Genomic DNA, 18,499 nt, shown 5'->3' on the forward strand with positions numbered 1-18,499 from the left:
TACAAGAACTGCCATAAGCCCTAGCTCCTCCCACAGACCCTCCCAACTGATACATTTTCTTAAAGTTCTGGTTCGTCTTTATCAGGAATAAATATTGATAGGACAAATATACTCATTTTTAAAACAATGATTTTTAAAGTAATTTATACCCCCTGAAAAGAAGCTTGGGAACTGCAAGCTGTGTAAAGACCATATCATTAACCATAAGCTCATCATCAGGCAATGCTAAAGCAATTCAGTATCTCATTGCAGTCTGCCTTGTGCATGTGAGTTTTTTTTTTTTTTTTTTTTTTTTTTTTTTTTTTAACATTTTTCAAGATTGTATCCAAGGTGAAATTTTATATCTTCCTTTTTGATATATTGTATTTTCTCACATTACGAACTTGTTGCAAGCAACATTTAGTCCCTGTATAATCTTCCACCACAATCTTATAACATGGATTTTAACAATTACTAAGCCAGTCTTCTATTATTTAAAGTGTTTCTAATTTTTCAGAACATTTGCATAAATAACACTTGTAGTGAACATCTTTGTACATACATTTTCATCCCACATTTAAGACTTGTCCTCAGTCTAGCATATGAGTTAACATTTTGGGACCCTTAACATCTATTGTCTACTTATGTTCCAGAAAAGAACCAATTTATGATCTCACCAGCAAGTGTAAGAACACAATTTATTGTACAAAGGAATAGAAGTTTGATTATAATTTATCCTGAGAAGCTTTAAAAAATACATAACACAAAATACAATATAAGAAACACCTGATGGTGTACGTCATTCAGAAGTGACATGTGCTACATTTTGTCATATTTCTTTAAAAAACCCCAACACATTATTATAAACAAAATAAGACATCGCAGATAAAGTTGAAGCTACTTTATCCGCCAGCCCATCACATTTCCTTCCCAACCCCCACCCCACGCTAACAAGTCTCCTGGGTTGAGTGCGTATCCTTTCACAATACAATTTGTGCTGTCTTTAATAGCATGAATCACGTCCTTTTAATAGTGCTGCTGCTTGAAACATAGCAGGTGCACTACAAGTGTTTATTGAGTCAACTAAACATTATACAGTTAGTTGAAGTGTCTGGAGTAAGGAACCACTTCCAGGATGCAAGTCCCCGGTCTCCTTCCCAAGTTCTCTGATGCTAGGTTTTCCGATACAGCGTGTTGCTGAGGTCTGCGGGATCCTGAGCAGCTACTTTCTGTTACTGTAGGTGGACTTCCCCAGAAACCTGGCCAAGTCTGTAACTGTGGAATGAGAAGAAGGCGAGGAGACCATCACCATGTTCAATCTGGTTCAAGACCCAGAGACGCCATTTCCGTCTCCTAAATCCAGCAGAGTTTGACAGCTCCCACGTGCCTTGTACCCAAGTGCTTTGCTTACAGCAGATCCTGTTTCTCTGTGTCCTGAAGTCGCCACAGGAGAAGGGACTCATCGTTTACACATGGGGACCAGAGCGGACTTTTCCACCACCGTGCAATATACGGCTCTCTTCGAGAAACTGTGAACCTTTTTAAACCAGCACTAGTTAGTTTTAAAAGACAAAGTATTTATAATGACAATTGTATAGCTTTAAGTTATTTTTCTAGTATGTGGCTTTCTGTAGCCGGGGTCATGCCCAGACTGTGCCCCTGGCTACCCAGTGTACCCAGTCTCCTGTCAGGGGGCATTCATCTCAGATTTGAGCACAAGGCACTGCCTCTCAACTCCTTTCTCCTTCCTCTTCCTCTCTTGGCTGCTCCTGAATCCAGTCTCAATGTCAGGGTGACTCTTCCCTCAGCTTCCCTGGCCTCCTCTAAGTCCTGTCGGATGGAATCAGCGTCCTTCAATGGTTACCTCTTGTCTAAATCCCGCTAACTCTACAACTCCCTTTTTCATCTGATCATGGTTCTTTTTAAGCCCAGGCAGCATTTTGGTCCCTGCTCTTGCCGTAGTAAAAAAGCTTGAAATATCCCCTGCGAGAAAGTAGTTTTCAAGTGGGTCCCCTATTTAAAAGCGTGCACAATCAAAGAACTATGCAATTTTAAGACAATAAAGACAGTATACTTTTTTGTCTTGTGCATTTGGATTTGTTAATCTCGTTCTTTGTACTTGGCTTTTGAGGGCTCCTCAAAACAGGACCCGGCGGGGTCTGGTACCTATACTCTTGACCTGCATGCTTCTAGCATGAAAATGAGGACTGTTTCACGGGATGTAACAGAATGTGGGAGACTTGAGACTCTCCTGAGAGTCTCCTCAACAGTTGTTGGAGGGCGTGGACCATGTGATGCTGCTTGAGATGGTTGCCCAGAGCCTGGAGGCAGCAGACAGGGGTGAAACTCTCAAATTTGTACTCCCCCCACTAACCATATTCTACTCACAGATTCTATTAGTATAATCAGATAGGAAAGTAGAAAGCCAAAGATAAGAGTTCTGAAGGTTTGTAGGGTCAAAATTTAGACTCTCCATGGAAGTGCTGCCCCCAGGGGCTTGCATGGTGTCTTCAGGACAGCTAGCTAGTATGTGCGCTCTAACACCTCATCCAACCTTTGTTCTCGATTCCCTGTGAGCCACTGAGGAACTTTCCCATTTCTTCTATGTTCTCCTCTGTATCACAGGGATTGTAAACCTGGGAACCAAATTTCCAGGTTAAATTCCACTCCTGGGATATTTGGAAGGTAGTTTAGAAATTATATTATTCATTGAGAAATCATTTGCTTCTCCTCTGGCAGAGGCAGACAGAAGCATGGCTTCAGCAGACAGGAGGTCTCACTATGGTGGTGCTCCCCCAAACTCACCCACCCTTCAGTGCTCTAGGCAGCGGGCGCCACCAGCAGGTTTCCTGCAGCTCCAAATCCCAGTTCTCAAGAGCTGGCAGGGACACAGCGTTGTGGTGGCCCTGTCTGACCTCCATTCCCCTCTTCTTCTCCCAAATTTATCAGGTGTGATTCCTGCTGGAAATGGCTGCCCTGGTTTCTGTCTTCCTGACCAAACCACAGCCAATATGACTCTGGGTGTTAGGAAACTTTTTACAATAAGCCAGAATATTTTTATTGGACAAGAACCAGAAAAATGAATTTCATCCTTATGCCCGAGAGGTGATGACCATCCTGATTTTTGTATTAGTTTTTATTTATTGTCCTACCACCCTCGTGTAATCTACCCCCAAGCAATAAGCCACCTGGTCTTGAAGTTGGAGGGCAAGAGCACAGCAGCAGTGCAAGGAGAGGGCGGCACTGTCCCTGCTGGACAGAGGATCCGGGAAGAGGCCAGAGCAACAGTCTTGGGGTCATGGTCTGACTTCTGCTTCTCTGGGAGGTGATGAGATCCCTTCCGGGGACATCATGAGCAGGGTCACGAGTGAGTCTTGGGAAACAGGGTTCTCCACAGTCAGGTGCCTGACAAGACAGCCATGTGGACCAGGCAGTGGACATGCTGCAGAAGTGGGTTCGAGGGGGTGGGCTGCTCAGCACTCCCCGCTCCCGAGCCCATCTTGCCTACCTCCAGCCATCAGGGAAGACGGAGGACTCCTGGGAGTCCTCGTCAGGAGAGACCCTCGTCAGGATGTGGTCAGTATGCTAACTACTGATGAGAACCTGGGCCTGGTTCTCCTGGGCGTCAGTCCTCAGGTTAAGACAGCCCGATGGAAGTGGGGTTCTTGGCAGTTACAATCCATCTCTGGGCGACACAGCTGCAGTGTGGCCAGTTGCCCTCCAGTCTGCAGGGCTGTCATGTTGGGATCACCTTTCACCATCTGCTAAAGGATCCATTGGCATCTCTCATGTTGGTCTCCGCTTCCTGTCTCTGTGTCTTCCTTTTGAGTTGTACTGTTCATTTTGGTGGAGTACATCCTTCTAGAGCAGTGGTTCTCAACCTTCCTCATGCCGCGACCCTTTAATACAGTTCCTCATGTTGTGGTGACCCCCAACCATAAAATTATCTTCGTTGCTACTTCATAACTGTAATTTTGCTACTGTTAAGAATCGCAATGTAAATATCTGATGTGCAGGATGTATTTTCATTGTTACAAATTGAAGATAATTAAAGCATAGTGATTAATCTCAAAAACAATATGTAATTATATGTGTGTTTTCCGATGGTCTTAGGCGACCCCTGTGAAAGGGTCGTTCGACCCCCAAAGGGGCTGTAACCCACAGGTTGAGAACCGCTGTTCTAGAGTCATGGTGCTTGAGAGGTAAGATTTTTGAGACCTTGTATGTCTGGAAATGACTTTATTTCTCACACTTGAGGGTTTAGCTCAGTGGTCGGCAAACTGCAGCCTCTTGAGTGTGGCTCTTCCACAAAATACCACGTGCGGGCACACACGTACAGTGCGATTGAAACTTCGTGGCCACACTCAAGGGGCCAAAGAGCCGCATGTGGCTTGTGAGCCGCAGTTTGCCGACCACTGGTTTAGCTAAATAAAGAGTTCAAGGTCAGAAAAATTTTTTTACTTCAGAATTGTAAAGGTAATGCTCCCTTATCTTGTTTGCAGTGTTGCAGTCGAGGGGTGCAAAGTCTCTCCGATGTGCCTTTTAGGTGACCTTTCCATTTTCTTTTGTTCCCTGTGTTCTGAACTATCCCACGGAGGTGTCTTGTCTCTTTTCACTGAGTATTGGTTTCAGTTTGGTAATTCATGGTCTTTAGACCTAGGAAATTTTCTTTTAAAAACATTTTGAAATTACAGTTTATATTCAATATTATTTTGTATTAGTTTCAGGTGTACAGCACAGTGGCTTGATAATGGAAATTTTTCTTGAATTACATTTTTTTTACTTTAAATAATTTTTTATTTTTCAATTACAGTATTATATTAGTTTTAGGTGTACAAGCCAGTGATTAGATATTACAAAATTTATTAAATTGTCATCCCTAAGTTCATTAAGCATCCTTTTTTTCTTTTTCATTAAGCATCCTTAAAGCCAGTGTTCTGAACTCTCTGTGATTCAAGTAGATTGCTTGTCTCCATATTGTTTAGTTCTTTTTCTGGAGTTTTATTCTATTCGGGATGTTTCTTTGTCTCGGGATGTTTGGATGTCTCCCTGTGTTTGTTTCTATGTATTAGGTAGAGCTGCTACATCTCCCGGGCTTGGTAGAGTGGTCTTATGTAGTAGGTGTCCTGTAGGGTCCAGTGGCACATCCACTCCAATCACCCAAGCTGGGTACTCCAGGTTTGCCCCCCACCCCATGTGGGCTGTACGCATCCTCTTGTAGTTGAGCCTTGATTGCTGCTGGCATGTCAATGGGAGGGACTTCCCCCCAGGACAATTGGCTGGAAGAACTAGCTGCGACCACTGTGGAGGATCAGCTGTGCCAGGGCTGATCCCATGGAGCAGGACTTACTTCAAGGGGGCTCTGGTGCCTGCTAAATCCGCCCCATGAGTGTGTCTCTAGTGGAGGATGTTGAGCAGTTCTTCAACACAGTCTGAAGCTGTCCACAGGGTGTGCTGGCTCTGGGGCCTCCCAGAAGGTGAACATAAAGCCACCCACCTGTACCCTGCCCCAGGCCACCTGGCATGAGCTACAAAGCAATCTGCAGATTGCTGCTTCTTGTCTTGGGCTTGGAGGTGCTCAGGAGAGGCCAAGCTGCAAACCAAGGTCAGCTGCTGCTAGTGCTGGGCCTGGGGCCACTTAGTGAAAGGTACATAGCACGCTGAAGCCAGATGCTGCTTGTTTGAGAGATTCTAGGAACAGCTGAAGCATGACCCAAGACAAGCTGTTTTTATGGAAAAGCCACTGGAAATGGCTTGGGTTGGGCCAGCAAGTTGGGTGGGGCAGGGACTCAGGGAATCACCAGGGGAGGGCAAAACAATGTTAGGCAGGTTGATGAAGACTCAGATGTGGTGCCTACCTGCTGACTCTGTGGGGAGAAGGGCTGAAAAAAGGAACAGTAGTCTCTGCCAGCACTTCTGAGAGAAAGCTTCCCCTACAGCTTTCGTCCTGATACCAACTTAGTTCCTTCCCATATGTCCTTGGTGCCCCAACACTGGATTTCAGAGCCAGTGAGTCTAAGTCCATGCACAGGCCCTTTGAAGGGCCTGGGACTCCAGCAGCCCTCTGTCTCACTCAGCCATAATCCACACTGGCTTTTACAGCCAGAAGTTATGGGGACTTCTCTTCCTGGCACAGGAACCCTGGCCCGCCTTGCTCCTCGTGGGGGACCTCTGCACCTGAGAGATCCCTCCCAATTTTTATCTGACCCAAGTGAGTGTGGGACTAGCCCATTCTGCCTCTCCATCCCTCCTACCAGTTTCAATGTGGCCTTTTCTTTATGTTCTTAGTTGTAGGACTTGTCTCAATGTGTCTTCTTTATAGCCTTAGTTGTAGGACTTCAGCTAGATTTCAGGTGGTTCTGAATGGTAGTTGTTCTGTAGTTTAGTTGTACTTTTGATGTGGTTGTGGAAGAATTTTAGTTCAGTATTTACCTATGCCACCATTTTGATGGGAAATCCTTGAATTACTTTTTGGTGAATTTCTTTTTGTTTTTCTGGCATCACTGTTATTCAGATTTCAAAACTGCTGGAATGACCTTTTAATTTCTTATATTTTCTATTGTGCATCTTGTTGTCTTTTCACGCTATCAAGTAGGAGGTTGCTTGCTTCAATTTTCTCTCCTAAGCTGTCCACTACAAATATTTTTTTTTCATTTTTGCCACCATAATTTACTTTCCAAGAGCCCTTTTTTATTCTCTAAATATATAAATACTAGAGGCCTGACACATGAAGTTTGTGCATGGGCAGGGTCCCTAAAACTGGCCTGCAATCAGGGCCATCTTCCCTGGCTGCTGGCAGTCTGCCCCACCCCCCGCTGCCAGGTGCCCTCTGTGTGTGGGGCGACTGGTGGGGTGATAGGGGACCTGTTTGCTCGCACCTGCCTTGACCTGGCGCTGCCTGTGTCTGCTGCCACCCACCCCTAGTTCCCCATTCCCCATTGGGCAATCAGGGCCTGCGGGCAGCTCCTGCATTGACTGTCTGCCCCCTGGTGGTCAGTACACATCATAGCAACCGGTCATTCCGCTGTCCGGTTGATTTGCATATTACACACACACACACACAGAGGCCCAGTGCACGAAATTCGTGCATGGGTAGGGTCCCTAGGTCTGGCTGGCCATCAGGGCAGATGTGGGGCAACCAGCGGGGCATTCAGGGGGCCCCCACTGGCACCTGCCTTGGCTGCCCTGGGGCCTGCAGGCTGGGGGCAGCTCCTGCATTGAGTGTCTGCCCCCTGGTGGTCAGTGCACATCATAGCAACTAGTCGTTCTGCTGTTTGGTCAATTTGCACATTAGGTTTATAATACATATATTTGTGTCCATACTTTATTCACATTTCCTTAGTTTGTATCAAATGCCCTTTTTCTATTCTAGGACACCATATTACATGTCTCCTTGGATTTCTCTTGGCTCTGTCAGTTTCTCAGACTTTCTTTGCTTTTTTATAACCTTGACAGTTTTCAGGATTATTGGTGGCTGTTTTATAGACTGCCCCACATTTGGGTTTGATGGGTTTTTTTTTCTATTAGCAATAATTGTGCCTTAGATAAACCTCATTGGCTACAATACTGCCACCGCACAAAGTTTGATGCTTTTTATTTTTAATATATTTTTATTTATTTCAGAGAGGAGAGGTAGAGATAGAAACATCAATGAGAGAGAATCATGGCCTCCTGCACGCCCCCTACTGGATATTGAGCCCACAACCTGGGCATGTGCCCTTGACCGGAATCAAACCCAAGACCCTTCAGTCCTCAGGCAACACTCTATCCACTGAGCCAAACCAGCTAGGGCTGCTTTTTTTTTTTTTTAAAGTTCAGCTTTTAATTGACTGTTACAAAAGAGATTTAGCAGACTGTTGGCAGACTGTTACAAAAAAGACCAAAGCCCAAGTCATCATCAAACTCCTCAGATTCTTCTTTCTTTGCTTCCACTTTCTTCTCTTCAGCTCTGGCAGCAGTAGTGGAGGCAGTACCTCCTGGTACGGCACCAGCTGCTGGGGCAGGTCCACCAGCCCCTACATTGCAGAGGAGCATCTCAATATTGACATTGGCCAGAGTCTTTGCAAACAAGCCTGGCCAGAGAGGTTCAACATTTACACCAGCTGCTTTAAAAGGGGCATTGATCTCATTCTCCATCACTGTCACTTCATCGTTGTGCAGGATAAGGGCCGAGTAGATGCAGGTGAGCTCCGAGATGGAGGCCATGGTATGGGCAAGTGCTGGGCGAATGGTGCTAGTTGCTGGATGAAGTGAGGGCCTTACCCCAAAGCGGCCTTAGCTTCCTCATAGGACCGCGCACCTTACTCAGCAGCTCGGGGGAAGAAAGCTGTCTGATGCTTCTTAAAATATATATATATTTTTTATTGATTTCAGAGACAGGAATGGAGAGAGATAAAAACACCAATGAGAGAGAAACATTGATCAACTGCCTCCTGCACACCCCATACTTGGGTTCAAGCCTGCAACCTGAGCATTTGCCCTGACTGGGAACTGAACCTGCAACCTCCATTGAGCGACACCAGCCTGGCTGTCTGATGCTTTTCTCAGGTTAGACTAGGGTCATGTTTTTTTTAGAAGGAAGACTACGAAATAGAGTGCCCTTCTCGTCACTTTATATCAGGGTACATACCATCAACATGTCTTATCACTGCTATGTTAAGTGGCTGCCTGTCTGAGGTAGTGTTTGTCAGGTATTCTATTCCCTCCTCCCCCCTTCCATGCTTAACTCTTTGGAAGAAAGTCACTATGCTTATCCTCCACGTACAGAAGGGAGAGTTGTGCTTCACCTCCTTAAAAGGAGAGACTCTCCATCAATTATTTGGAATTCAGTACAGATGTTTTGCTCTTCTCCATTTATTTATGTTACTATGAACTCATGGATATTTTATACTGAGTCATAACCCAATACTATGTTATTTTGTTGCTCAAAATGTTCCAGTTCTTTCAGTGGGCTCTTGTGTCCCTTATGACATGCCCCCATAGTGCCTGTGTGTGTCCTTTATAATCACACCCTTACTTTGTTGCATGACAAGACGCTCCAGGCTCATCTTGTAATACATCCCCTGCCCTGACCCTGGAATCAGCCCAGTTTCCTTTACTGGAGACAAGACCTGGGCTTGAGGTGCACTTTTGCTACTGGGATGTCATTGCTTCTGGGCCATCTCAGTTGAGAGGGCAAGGACATCATTTGTGTGCTAATTTTTTAATGACTGGTTCTCTTTTCAAGGACACACAACTTTTTCATTCTCTCTGGAGCCTGCAGTGATATGTATTTTTTTCCTTTGGGGATTTTCATCGCCATATAGTCTGTTTCTTTCCTGATGCAGTTTTCTGTTCAATTGTCTTAGCTTTCTTTGCCACGTCACCTTGGACTGTCTGGTCAGATTCAAGGTGGGGGGATAGTTCTGAGCACACAGTTGGCCCTATTGATGGTGAGATTCACTGCTGAGCCATCTGAGGGAGTTAGGGGCTTGTTGTTTTTTGGTTTTTTTGGAGGTGGGCAGAGGCCTTTCCTTTAGGCTTTAAGACTGGTCATGCTTCCAGAGAACAGCAAGGGTCCAGAGCTGGTGCTCCATGAGCTGCCTGGAGGGGGAAGGCTGAGAGCCACTGAAGTGAGCATCTGCTTACAGAGCCACCCTACAGCCCTGTTTTCACAGCTCGCAGGCCCTCAGCTGTGCCTGGGGCTCGGACACCCTATTTCCTATCACCAGAGATTAACCCCCAGACTCCTGCCTTTCCCAACTGTGTCTGCCTTTCCTCCTGCCAGAACTGTCTGTGGTTTTACCAGGAAGCACTTGTGGGTGTTTTGTGTGGATGTTTTTCTCTCGGATACACAGCCAGGAATAGGATAGCTGTGGGGTATAACTGGTGTATGTTTAATGTTATCAGAAACGGTCACCCTGTTTTCCAAAGTGGGCATACCATTTTGCTTTGCCACCAATAGTGTACGAGACTTCCAATTGCTCCACATCATCGCCACTTGACATTGACTGTCTTTTTTATTATAGCTGTCCTAGTGGGTGTGTAGTGGTCGCTCATTGAGATTTTGATTTGCATTTCCCTACACTCTTGAAATTGTTTTAAAATCAGTCCCTTCCTCTTGACACCTGCTGCCATGGTCCCAGGCCAAGCCTCACCTTCTCTTAAAAAGGCCTTTCAATAGCTCCCTAACTGGTCTTATCGCCATAAGCCCTCATCACTGCAACTTAATGTGGCCTAGTAATCTCCAAAATAACTCACATCCCTCACTTCCTTTCTTAACACTCATCAACAGCTGTCCTTTACCGCCTCAGCCAGGGCCCCCAAGAGCCAGCAGGTAAGGGATGAGTGAAGCTGCAGCCCGGTGTGGGTAACAGGGAGTGGTGGGCACTGTGGTAAACTGGGAGCTTTGCCTACATGGCAGCTGCCGCTCAGTTCCAGCTGACCACTGCCCCTGGGAATGCAGGCCCCATGTTGCCAGAGCGTCAACTATGCAAGTGAAACCAACAGTTGAGATGTTTCAAGTGAAAGCAATAAAAAAAGAAAAACAACTCTCTGGGCTAATCAAACCATTTCAGTGAGTTGAAGCCAGCTCAGTGCTGCCCACCCCCCGTCAAGGTCCTCATAACTCTCCTGTCTCCAGGAAGAGCAGGTGATGTGTGGTTCCCTGAGCACAGCGTGCAGGTCCTCACTTCGGAACCTTTGGCTCTGAGTGCCCTTCCCACCTCAACTGGCCCAGCACATTCCCACGGATCTTCAGCTCCATCCGGGCTTCCTCCTGACTGAGGCCTTCCTCACCTGCTTCTCCCCACCTGGCAGGCCACATCAGCTGTCAGCCTCGCTCACGTGTCCTCCCCCAATTCTCCTCACACTTGCAGCAGGATCCTCTCATTTGTTGGCCTCTAACAGAATTCTGTACACTCCTCCAAGCATGGACCAGTGCCCGACTTGGCACCTCAGTTCTGTTCACTGTATTTCATAAACAAAACAAAAAAAGCAGAATCCTTTCAGAAAACTCAACATGAAACAGGTACGGGTGCGTGTGTGTGTACAGTGATTTTTGGTACTCACTTTGCACGGGGTGAGTGCTGTAAACTCGGGGCTGCAGTGTTTGGGAATGGGTGTCCCCTCCTATTCTGAGAGGAAGCCCCCACAAGTGCTTCCTGGCAAAACCACAGACAGTTCTGGCAGCCAGACTTCACTCGTTTCCCCTCAGTCCACATTGATGGTGGCAACTGTGCTTCCCTGTTTTCAGTTGTGCACCTGGAGCAGGTGGCTGGTGAGGCTGAGAGAGGAGCAGGAGCTGCGATTTCAAGCAGGACCTAGTCCTAGGGCCAGGCTCCGTTTCAGGAAACTCCCTCTGGTGGCCACGGCGGGGGGTGGCCTAAGAGGGATACCGCGCTGGATCCCTTCCTCTACCCCACCCCTCCTTTGCGGCTCTGGTGCCCCCCAGCCTGGCTCTGGATCACAGGCTTGCCGCCCTCCCCAAACCCTGCCACCACGTTCCATATCCTCCTGCCCCCTGACCTCCCCGCAGGCAGGATCCTGCTCCTTTCCCCCATGGTGGCCCCCACCTTGGCCACCCTGTAGGCCCAGGCGTCCTGTGACGGCTGCTCCTTCCCCAGTCCTCCCACTCCAGTAAAGGACCTCTCCGCCCCACCCTCGCCCCCCTTCTCGCGCCACGTGCCCAGCCTCCGAGCCCCTCTTCCATCCGGTGTTTATCCAGAAGATGCGGCAAGCCCCAGTACCCCGGCCTTCCCCATCTTTCCATAGGATCCAGGCTGCCGGGATCCGAGGGGCCGCAGGGCTGCGAGAGAGGCCTCAAAGGTCAGTGTAACCGACCCAGGCCCTAGGGAGCCCTCGGCCCTGCTCTCCTTCCCCCATTGAGGACCCGGCCCTTCTCCGAGAATGGCTGGACCCCTGGCCAAGCGCACCAGCCTATTCTCCGTTCCCCTCCGCCACCGACCGACAGGGAACACTCGTCCGCACTCGGCCACCCCCAGGGCACCCCCTTTCCCAGGCCCGATTTCTGGCCGCACCCCTAGAAGCCCGTTCAGAGGGAGCAGCGGAGTCCAAGGCCCCGCCTCCCGGAGGCCATCACACGCCGGAATCCTGGGCGCCGAGGCTCGGGCTCTTCCCCATAACGGGCCGGCTCCGTCCCCCTCAGACCTCCCCGCCGCTCCCACTTTGCACCTGCAGCCTCGAGGCCCGCTCTCCGTCCCGCCGGTGCGCCCTCCGCCGGCTCCGCGTCCGGCCGCCGCGCCGCGGGACCCCGGGGGCCAGCGGGCTCCCCGCGCCGCACCTGAGGCTGCGGTCCCAGCGCCCCGAGCCCCGTGCTCCGCCCGCCGCCTCCAGCGGCCCGCCTCCTGGTGCTATTGGTCGCGCCATCCCGGGTCCCTGCGCGCTGATTGGCTGGCGTGCGGGTCGCTCAGGCCGGGCGCCGCGGCGGCGGCGAAGGGAGCCGGACCGGAAGGGTCGAAACACCCCGCGCCCCTCACACCCACGGCGGCGGCGGCGGCGGCGGGGCCGAGCGGGCGGGGCGGCTGGCCGAGCCCGGGCAGGAGCCGCCAGCGCCGCCAGTCCGCCCGCCCTCCCTGTCCCCGGCGCAGCGACGGGAGGCGAGGTGAGCCCGGCGGCTATCTAGGCCCGGTGGGGGCTGCTCGGGCCTTGCCCCGCCCCGCCAGGGAGGGGCGACGGGAGGGCCTTGCGGCCGGGGTCCGCGCGACCGGGGTCCGCTGGGGTGACGGGCGCGGGGCCGGGCTCGGCGGGGCGTGGGCTCTGCGGGCGCCGGCGGTGCGGCCGCCGCCCCTGTGCTCCCGGCTGCCGCAGTCGCCCCGCCCGCCGGCTGTCAGAGCCCCGCGCTGCGGGCCGGCTCCCTGGCCTGGCCCGGCTCGGCGGGACCTGCCGAGGGCTCTGCGGGGGCCACGCCGCCGGTCACGGCGCTGGGATGCTCGGGAGTCGCGGCCTGGCTCCCGCGACGTGGGCCGTGGCGCCGGCTCGGTGTTGCTCTCGGGAAGGTGGGGAAATGCCTGCCCTTCGGGACGGGGCCGTTCCACGCGAGCGTGTGGGGAAGCGCCGGGGCCGGAGCCCGGGGCGCACGTGTGGGGAGCTGGGCTGGAACCCCCCCTCCATCGCCCGGCGCCCCCATCCTCGTCCCTCCGGTGCCTTGTCATCGCTCGCTCCGTGCCCTGGGCCCACGCCAGCCAGGGCGCCCCCCCCCCCCACCTCCCCTCCTCGCGCCCCGAGCTCTGCTGTCCTCTCCCTGGCTTGATCCCTGGCCAAGCGCACCAGCCTGTGTAACATGCCAGCTCCTCACCTCGATTGCCGCCGCTTGTTTACCTTGCACCTTGGCACTTGCTGTCTCCAGCGCATGGGGCCGTCTCCAGGTTTTGGCACCGCTGGCTCCTGGGGGTGCTTCCTCTGGTCAGAGGTCTCCTTTAACACCAGGCCTTCCTCGACTACCCTCGTTCATCCCTTAGATTTTCAGTAATTATGTTGTTTAAAACCCCTCCCTCCCTCCCCCACAGCATTCACGCTGATTCTGTTTATTTGCCTGTTTATTTTTGTCTCCGGTGCTAGGATGCAGGTCGTTGTCTGCTTCCTCCCCGGTGCTTAGAAAGCACCAGTTCGGAGGATGCCTGCCCCTGCCTGCCCGTTGTCTCTGCTTTATCTGTTCATTGAGTGGCTTCTGGGTAACTTGTGAAACATGGAAGCAGGTGGATGCTTGTTCTCCTTTTATGATACATCTTCATGTCCTTGACCCCTTTATTTGGTAACACTCAGAACAAGCTGTGATATAAAAATCTCACATTTTAATAACGCTTTAGCTGTAATTTCCTTCCACACATTCAGGAGACATTTACTGAATTCTGCATTATTTAGGTCAGGCTTTCTGCTTAGCCTGGGGGACAGAAATATGATAGCAACAGGGTCCCTTCCTCCAGAGAGCTGAGGCCCCGCAGTGAAGGCAGACGCGCCCATGGTCAGCTTTGGGACAGTGTGATCCACGCCTGCTGTAGTGGACGGGCCGTGCCCCCAGAAGATGACAGTTGGTGCTGTAGTTGGGCCTTGAAGGGTGGTGAGGAGTTTGCCCGCGAGGGAGAGGCACAGAAGTGGGAAAGGGCAGGGCAAAGCCACGACCTTAGCCAGCGTGGGGTTCGGAATCAACCTGCTGAGCCAGGTGTAAGAGACAGGTGGTGAGAACCCGGGAGGACCAGACCTCCCCTGGGGTTTTAAAAAGGTGTCTGAACTCCATATTTGTTAACTTCGCTCTCTGGATTTTTAAATGTTGGCAGTAGCTAATTAAAAAAAAAATTTTTTTTTTTTTAAAATGTGAGCCAAGCAAAATACAGACCTGATTCAGGTTGCAGGATAGTAGACCTCCAGGGCAGGCAGCTAAGGAGGGAAGTGGTGCAGAGAGCTGGAAAGGTAGCCTGAGGCCAGGGGAGCTAGTTGGTCCAGGTGCTCATTTAATTGTCACTGTGCCCTGTGAGGGCTCAGCAGCCTGCTGCACAGCAAGCTGTGGGGAGGTGAAATTTGAACCCAGGTCTCCCCCTGGTCAGTGTGCATTCCTGAGTCCCTCAACTCTACCTATTCTCTTTTGGCTTTTAACTTGTTCTGGAAAAACAATATTTGATCTAGACAAGGTTTTTCTTCATTTAACCTTTTTTCCCCATCAGAAGGATCCTTCGGGGTTAAAAATAATCCTATTTTGGCACAGTATTATTTTCTGGAGAGCTTTTATTTTTTATTTTATTTTACTTTTTTTGAGGATTTAATTTTCAGGATGCCAGAACTTTAAATAATTTGTTGACAGATTAGAGTGTGTTTATTTGCCACCCCCCCCAAATGATGTTAGAGGGTACACTTCAATTTGTCTATTTAAAGTAAATTTAATTTTCTAGATAAAGAAAAGTGCCAGATGCAGCAAGTAATAGTGAGTAAAACATTTATTTTCATGATGTATAAGGTAAAATAGAAAGCACATTTTTTTCTTAATACTACTGTTCCGGCAGTAGGGCAGCTATGTTTGGTCTAAATGTATAGTTAACTCCTGGCTAAGAAGGTGACATTTTTACATAATTTTCTTTGAGAATAATTAAATTTGTGCTTAGCTTTTTGTGATTGTGTGCACTAATTTCAATATCAGTCTTTATATCAACTGTTTATTATGAGGACCTTCAAACATATATTTAAAAAACAACAACAGAATAGTATCCAACTTCAACAATTATCAACTCCTAGCCCATCTTGTATTATTCCTAACCTCATTACTTATACTCTCACCCCCTCTTACTATTTTCAAGCAAATCCTAAATATGTAAGTTCATACATGAATTTTTCAGTATATGTCTCTAAAAGATAATGACTCTTTTAAACTTGGAAAACCAATACTTTCTTTTCTTTTTTTAATGTATTTTTTATTGATTTCAGTGTGTAAGGGAGAGCTAGAGAGAGCTAGAAACATCAATAATGAGAGAGAATCATTGACTGGCTGCCTCCTGCACTCCCCCCACTGGGGATCCAGCCTGTAACCCAGACCTGTGCACTCACCAGGAATTGAACCGTGACCTCCTGGTTCATAGGTAGATGCTCAACCACAGAGCCATGCCGGTAGGGCACTAGTCTATAATAATAAAAGTGTAATATGCTAATTAGACTGGGCATCCTTCCAGACGTCCTTCCTGCCGGACAAAGCTGCAGCAGGCAAGGGGCTAAGGCAGAGGCGGCAGAGGCCCTGGCAGCAGCAGGCGGGGGCCAGGGCCAAGGCCCTCGCACAAATTTCGTGCATTGGGCCTCTAGTCCTATATAATAAAAGGGTAATATGCAAATTGAACCTAACGGCAGAACAGCCACTTGACCAGTCACTATGAGGCGCACTGACCACCTCTCGGTCCCTCTCTCACCCCCCCCCCCCCCCCCCCCCCCCCAGCCAGCAGGCTCCGATGGCCCAATGGAGAATGGGGAACCGTGGGTGGGTGGCAGCGGGGAGTGGAGACGGCTGCGGGCAGCTGGGGAAGATGGCCCTGATTGCAGGCCAGGCCTAGGGACTGTACCCATGCATGAATTTCGTGCTCTGGGCCTCTAGTTTCTTAATATAACCAATGACCAATCAGTATTCAAATTTCTCATTGTCCCATGCATTTTATAGTTTCTTTGTTTGTCTATTGAAATCAGGATCCAGATAAGGTCCATACTTTGTGATTGGTTGATAGGTCTTTTAAGTGGCTTTCAACCTGTAGATTCCCCCTCTAGGTTTTTGTTTATTTGTTTTCTTTGTAGTTTATTTGTTGAAGCGATTAGGTTGTTGTATAGCATTTCCATAGTTGGGTTTTACTGATTGCATCTCTACAATGTAATTTAATGTGTTTCTCTGTATATTTCCTGAAAATTTACAGTTGGATCCATAATTGGATCTAGATGAGGTTGGGTCAGATTCAGGGTGCCTTCCTAAATGAGGTGTGGTCTGCTGTCTGGTAACATTGCTTGGCTCCCTGAGATGTTAACAGCAGCCGATGCTCAGTCCTAGACCCATTGAGTCGTTAGGAGGATGTATTATTTGGGAGGCAAGTTTGTATATCTTTTGCCCAATAAGAACTCATTTTTAAAAAAAGAACTGTGGATCTCCAATTTTATATTGGCCTTTGAATTGACACTTAAAATGTTTTTATTTCATTGATGCCTCAAATCCTCTTTGGAAAACGGGGTATAAATTAGTAGATACAAAAATATTGAGTGAGAGTAGTCACCATTTTAACATAGGAATTCCTTAGAGCTAAGGAATTCACTTAACATTTGAAGGTAAAATTCAAAAATTTTAATTATTTGATTCATTTGCTTTTTTTGTTTGTTGTTTGTTTTTTGGTCCTATAAAATATTCACCACCATCAGCAGGCTCCCCACAGCTAATTTTACCTTAGTATCTTTCTTAAGCAAAGACTACATACTCTAAAACATTTCAGGAATAGTAAAAATAGATTGTAAGGATAAATGGATTACAAATGAGAATCATTTTTTCTTAAAAATGAGGCATTAACACTAACTTTTTATTTTTTTAATACTAACTTTTTAATGTTAAATAGACTGAAATTGCTTTTAAAATGACTTAAAACAAAAAGTATGTGTGTATATACACACACATATATATGTATTTATATATTTCTATAGAACTGTGATTTAATTTATTTGCCTATTTAAATATTGTATATCTCAACTGATGCTGCTACTAGCTTGATTTTTATATCTAAGGATGAGGGTGCAGCTCAGGTAATAAATCCACTAGCTCTGGTTCTGGAATCAAAATCTCTTTCACCAATTTTTAACTGTACTCTCAGAAACATAAGTTACTATTATGTATTGTGAAGCAGATGTCTTCAAAACATTTTCTGAAACCTCATGCCTGCCACACCCTGGAATGAACAGTAAATCCTGTGCACTCCCTCCTGTCTGTCGTGCCTTCCACAGAGGTCTTACCCAGTATTGGTCAGGTCATCAGCTTTTGCACTTCCCAGATTTGAGTTCACATTTTCAGATTTGAAACATTTGTTTGGGGACAAGTACTGGGGGTAGTAATATCTGTCCTAATGTCAGCTGACACCAGGACATTGACCTGTGCAGGGGCCTGTGCTAGCTGCCCCCGAGGTCTGTTCTGCAGTTATCCCCACTTTATAGATGAGTGGAACCACTTGACAGGGTCACCAGGTGAGTGGCAGACCCACCGCCCTCCGACTCCAGAGTCCTAACTTGTGGGTTTTTTTTTTAATGTAGGTATCTTTTATTGTATTATGTACCACAATTAAAAATTTAAATAGAAAATATATAAACCCTAATCTAGACAGCTATTTTGACAATTGTTGTAAGCAGTACACTCTCTAAATCTTAAGTCTGTATGCTATAGTTTAGAAGAGGGGAGTACATTTTTTTCTTTTTACCTTTTGACCCCCTTCACCTATTTCTCCTACCTCCTGCCCCATCCCCCCACCCCCCCAATCTCTGGGACCCACCAACGTTTTCTGTTTCTGTAAGCTTATATTTTTAATTTGCTAATTTGATTTGTTTTTGTATTTATGTAGACATATTGGTTATATGGTATTTGTCTTTCTGTTCCTGACTTATTTGACTTAGCATAATACCCTCACAGTCTGTCCATGTTGTCACAAATGGCAAGACTTCCTCCTTTTTTTATGGCTGAATAATACTCCATTATGTATACAAAGTGGGACAAAAGTAGGTTTACAGTTGTTCATATGGGAAATAACACAATAATTAATAAATAATAATACAAGAATAAGAGGGAAAGTGGTGTGGAGGGAGGTAAAAAAGGGTAAAGGAAAGATAAATGGTGATGGAAGGAAACTTGACTTTGGGTGGTGAGCACAATACAATGTGCGGATGATGTATTATAGAACTGTACAATTTAAACCTATGTAATTGTAATAACCATTGTCACCCCAATAAATTCAACTTAAAAACTTTAAAAAAATAAAAGAATAAACTTTGGGTTTCACATACTCACAACTGTAAACCTACTTTTGCCCTACCC

The 18,499-nt window shown here is 47.8% G+C and overlaps 2 protein-coding genes and 2 pseudogenes across 6 annotated transcripts in view; 2 read left to right on the plus strand and 2 right to left on the minus strand.

Annotated features, from left to right (window-relative positions):
* The window catches only part of GFPT2 (glutamine-fructose-6-phosphate transaminase 2), a 38,397-nt gene extending 36,330 nt beyond the window's left edge, over positions 1-2,067 (plus strand). Inside the window, exon 19 of the mRNA XM_070416790.1 lies at positions 1,221-2,067. Within this exon, the coding sequence (XP_070272891.1) occupies positions 1,221-1,265 (45 nt within the window). The 3' untranslated portion in view covers positions 1,266-2,067. The remainder of the gene's footprint in view (positions 1-1,220) is intronic.
* Positions 653-12,282, minus strand: LOC139011302 (large ribosomal subunit protein P1 pseudogene; annotated as a pseudogene).
* LOC139011976 (U4 spliceosomal RNA) lies at positions 7,415-7,563 on the minus strand (annotated as a pseudogene).
* Positions 12,283-12,410: 128 nt separating the features above from the next.
* Positions 12,411-18,499, plus strand: part of MAPK9 (mitogen-activated protein kinase 9) — a 50,991-nt gene continuing 44,902 nt past the window's right edge. For 4 of the 5 annotated variants that reach the window (XM_070416793.1, XM_070416796.1, XM_070416798.1 and 1 more), the window contains exon 1: positions 12,411-12,580. The gene's annotated coding sequence lies outside the window, so the exon portion shown is untranslated. The remainder of the gene's footprint in view (positions 12,581-18,499) is intronic. The other variant, XM_070416791.1, reaches the window with a different exon arrangement.

This window comes from Myotis yumanensis, unplaced genomic scaffold (genome assembly GCF_028538775.1).
Source record: "Myotis yumanensis isolate MYYU_CA2020_CCGP unplaced genomic scaffold, mMyoYum1.0.hap1 SCAF_5, whole genome shotgun sequence".
Classification (NCBI taxonomy): domain Eukaryota; kingdom Metazoa; phylum Chordata; class Mammalia; order Chiroptera; family Vespertilionidae; genus Myotis; species Myotis yumanensis.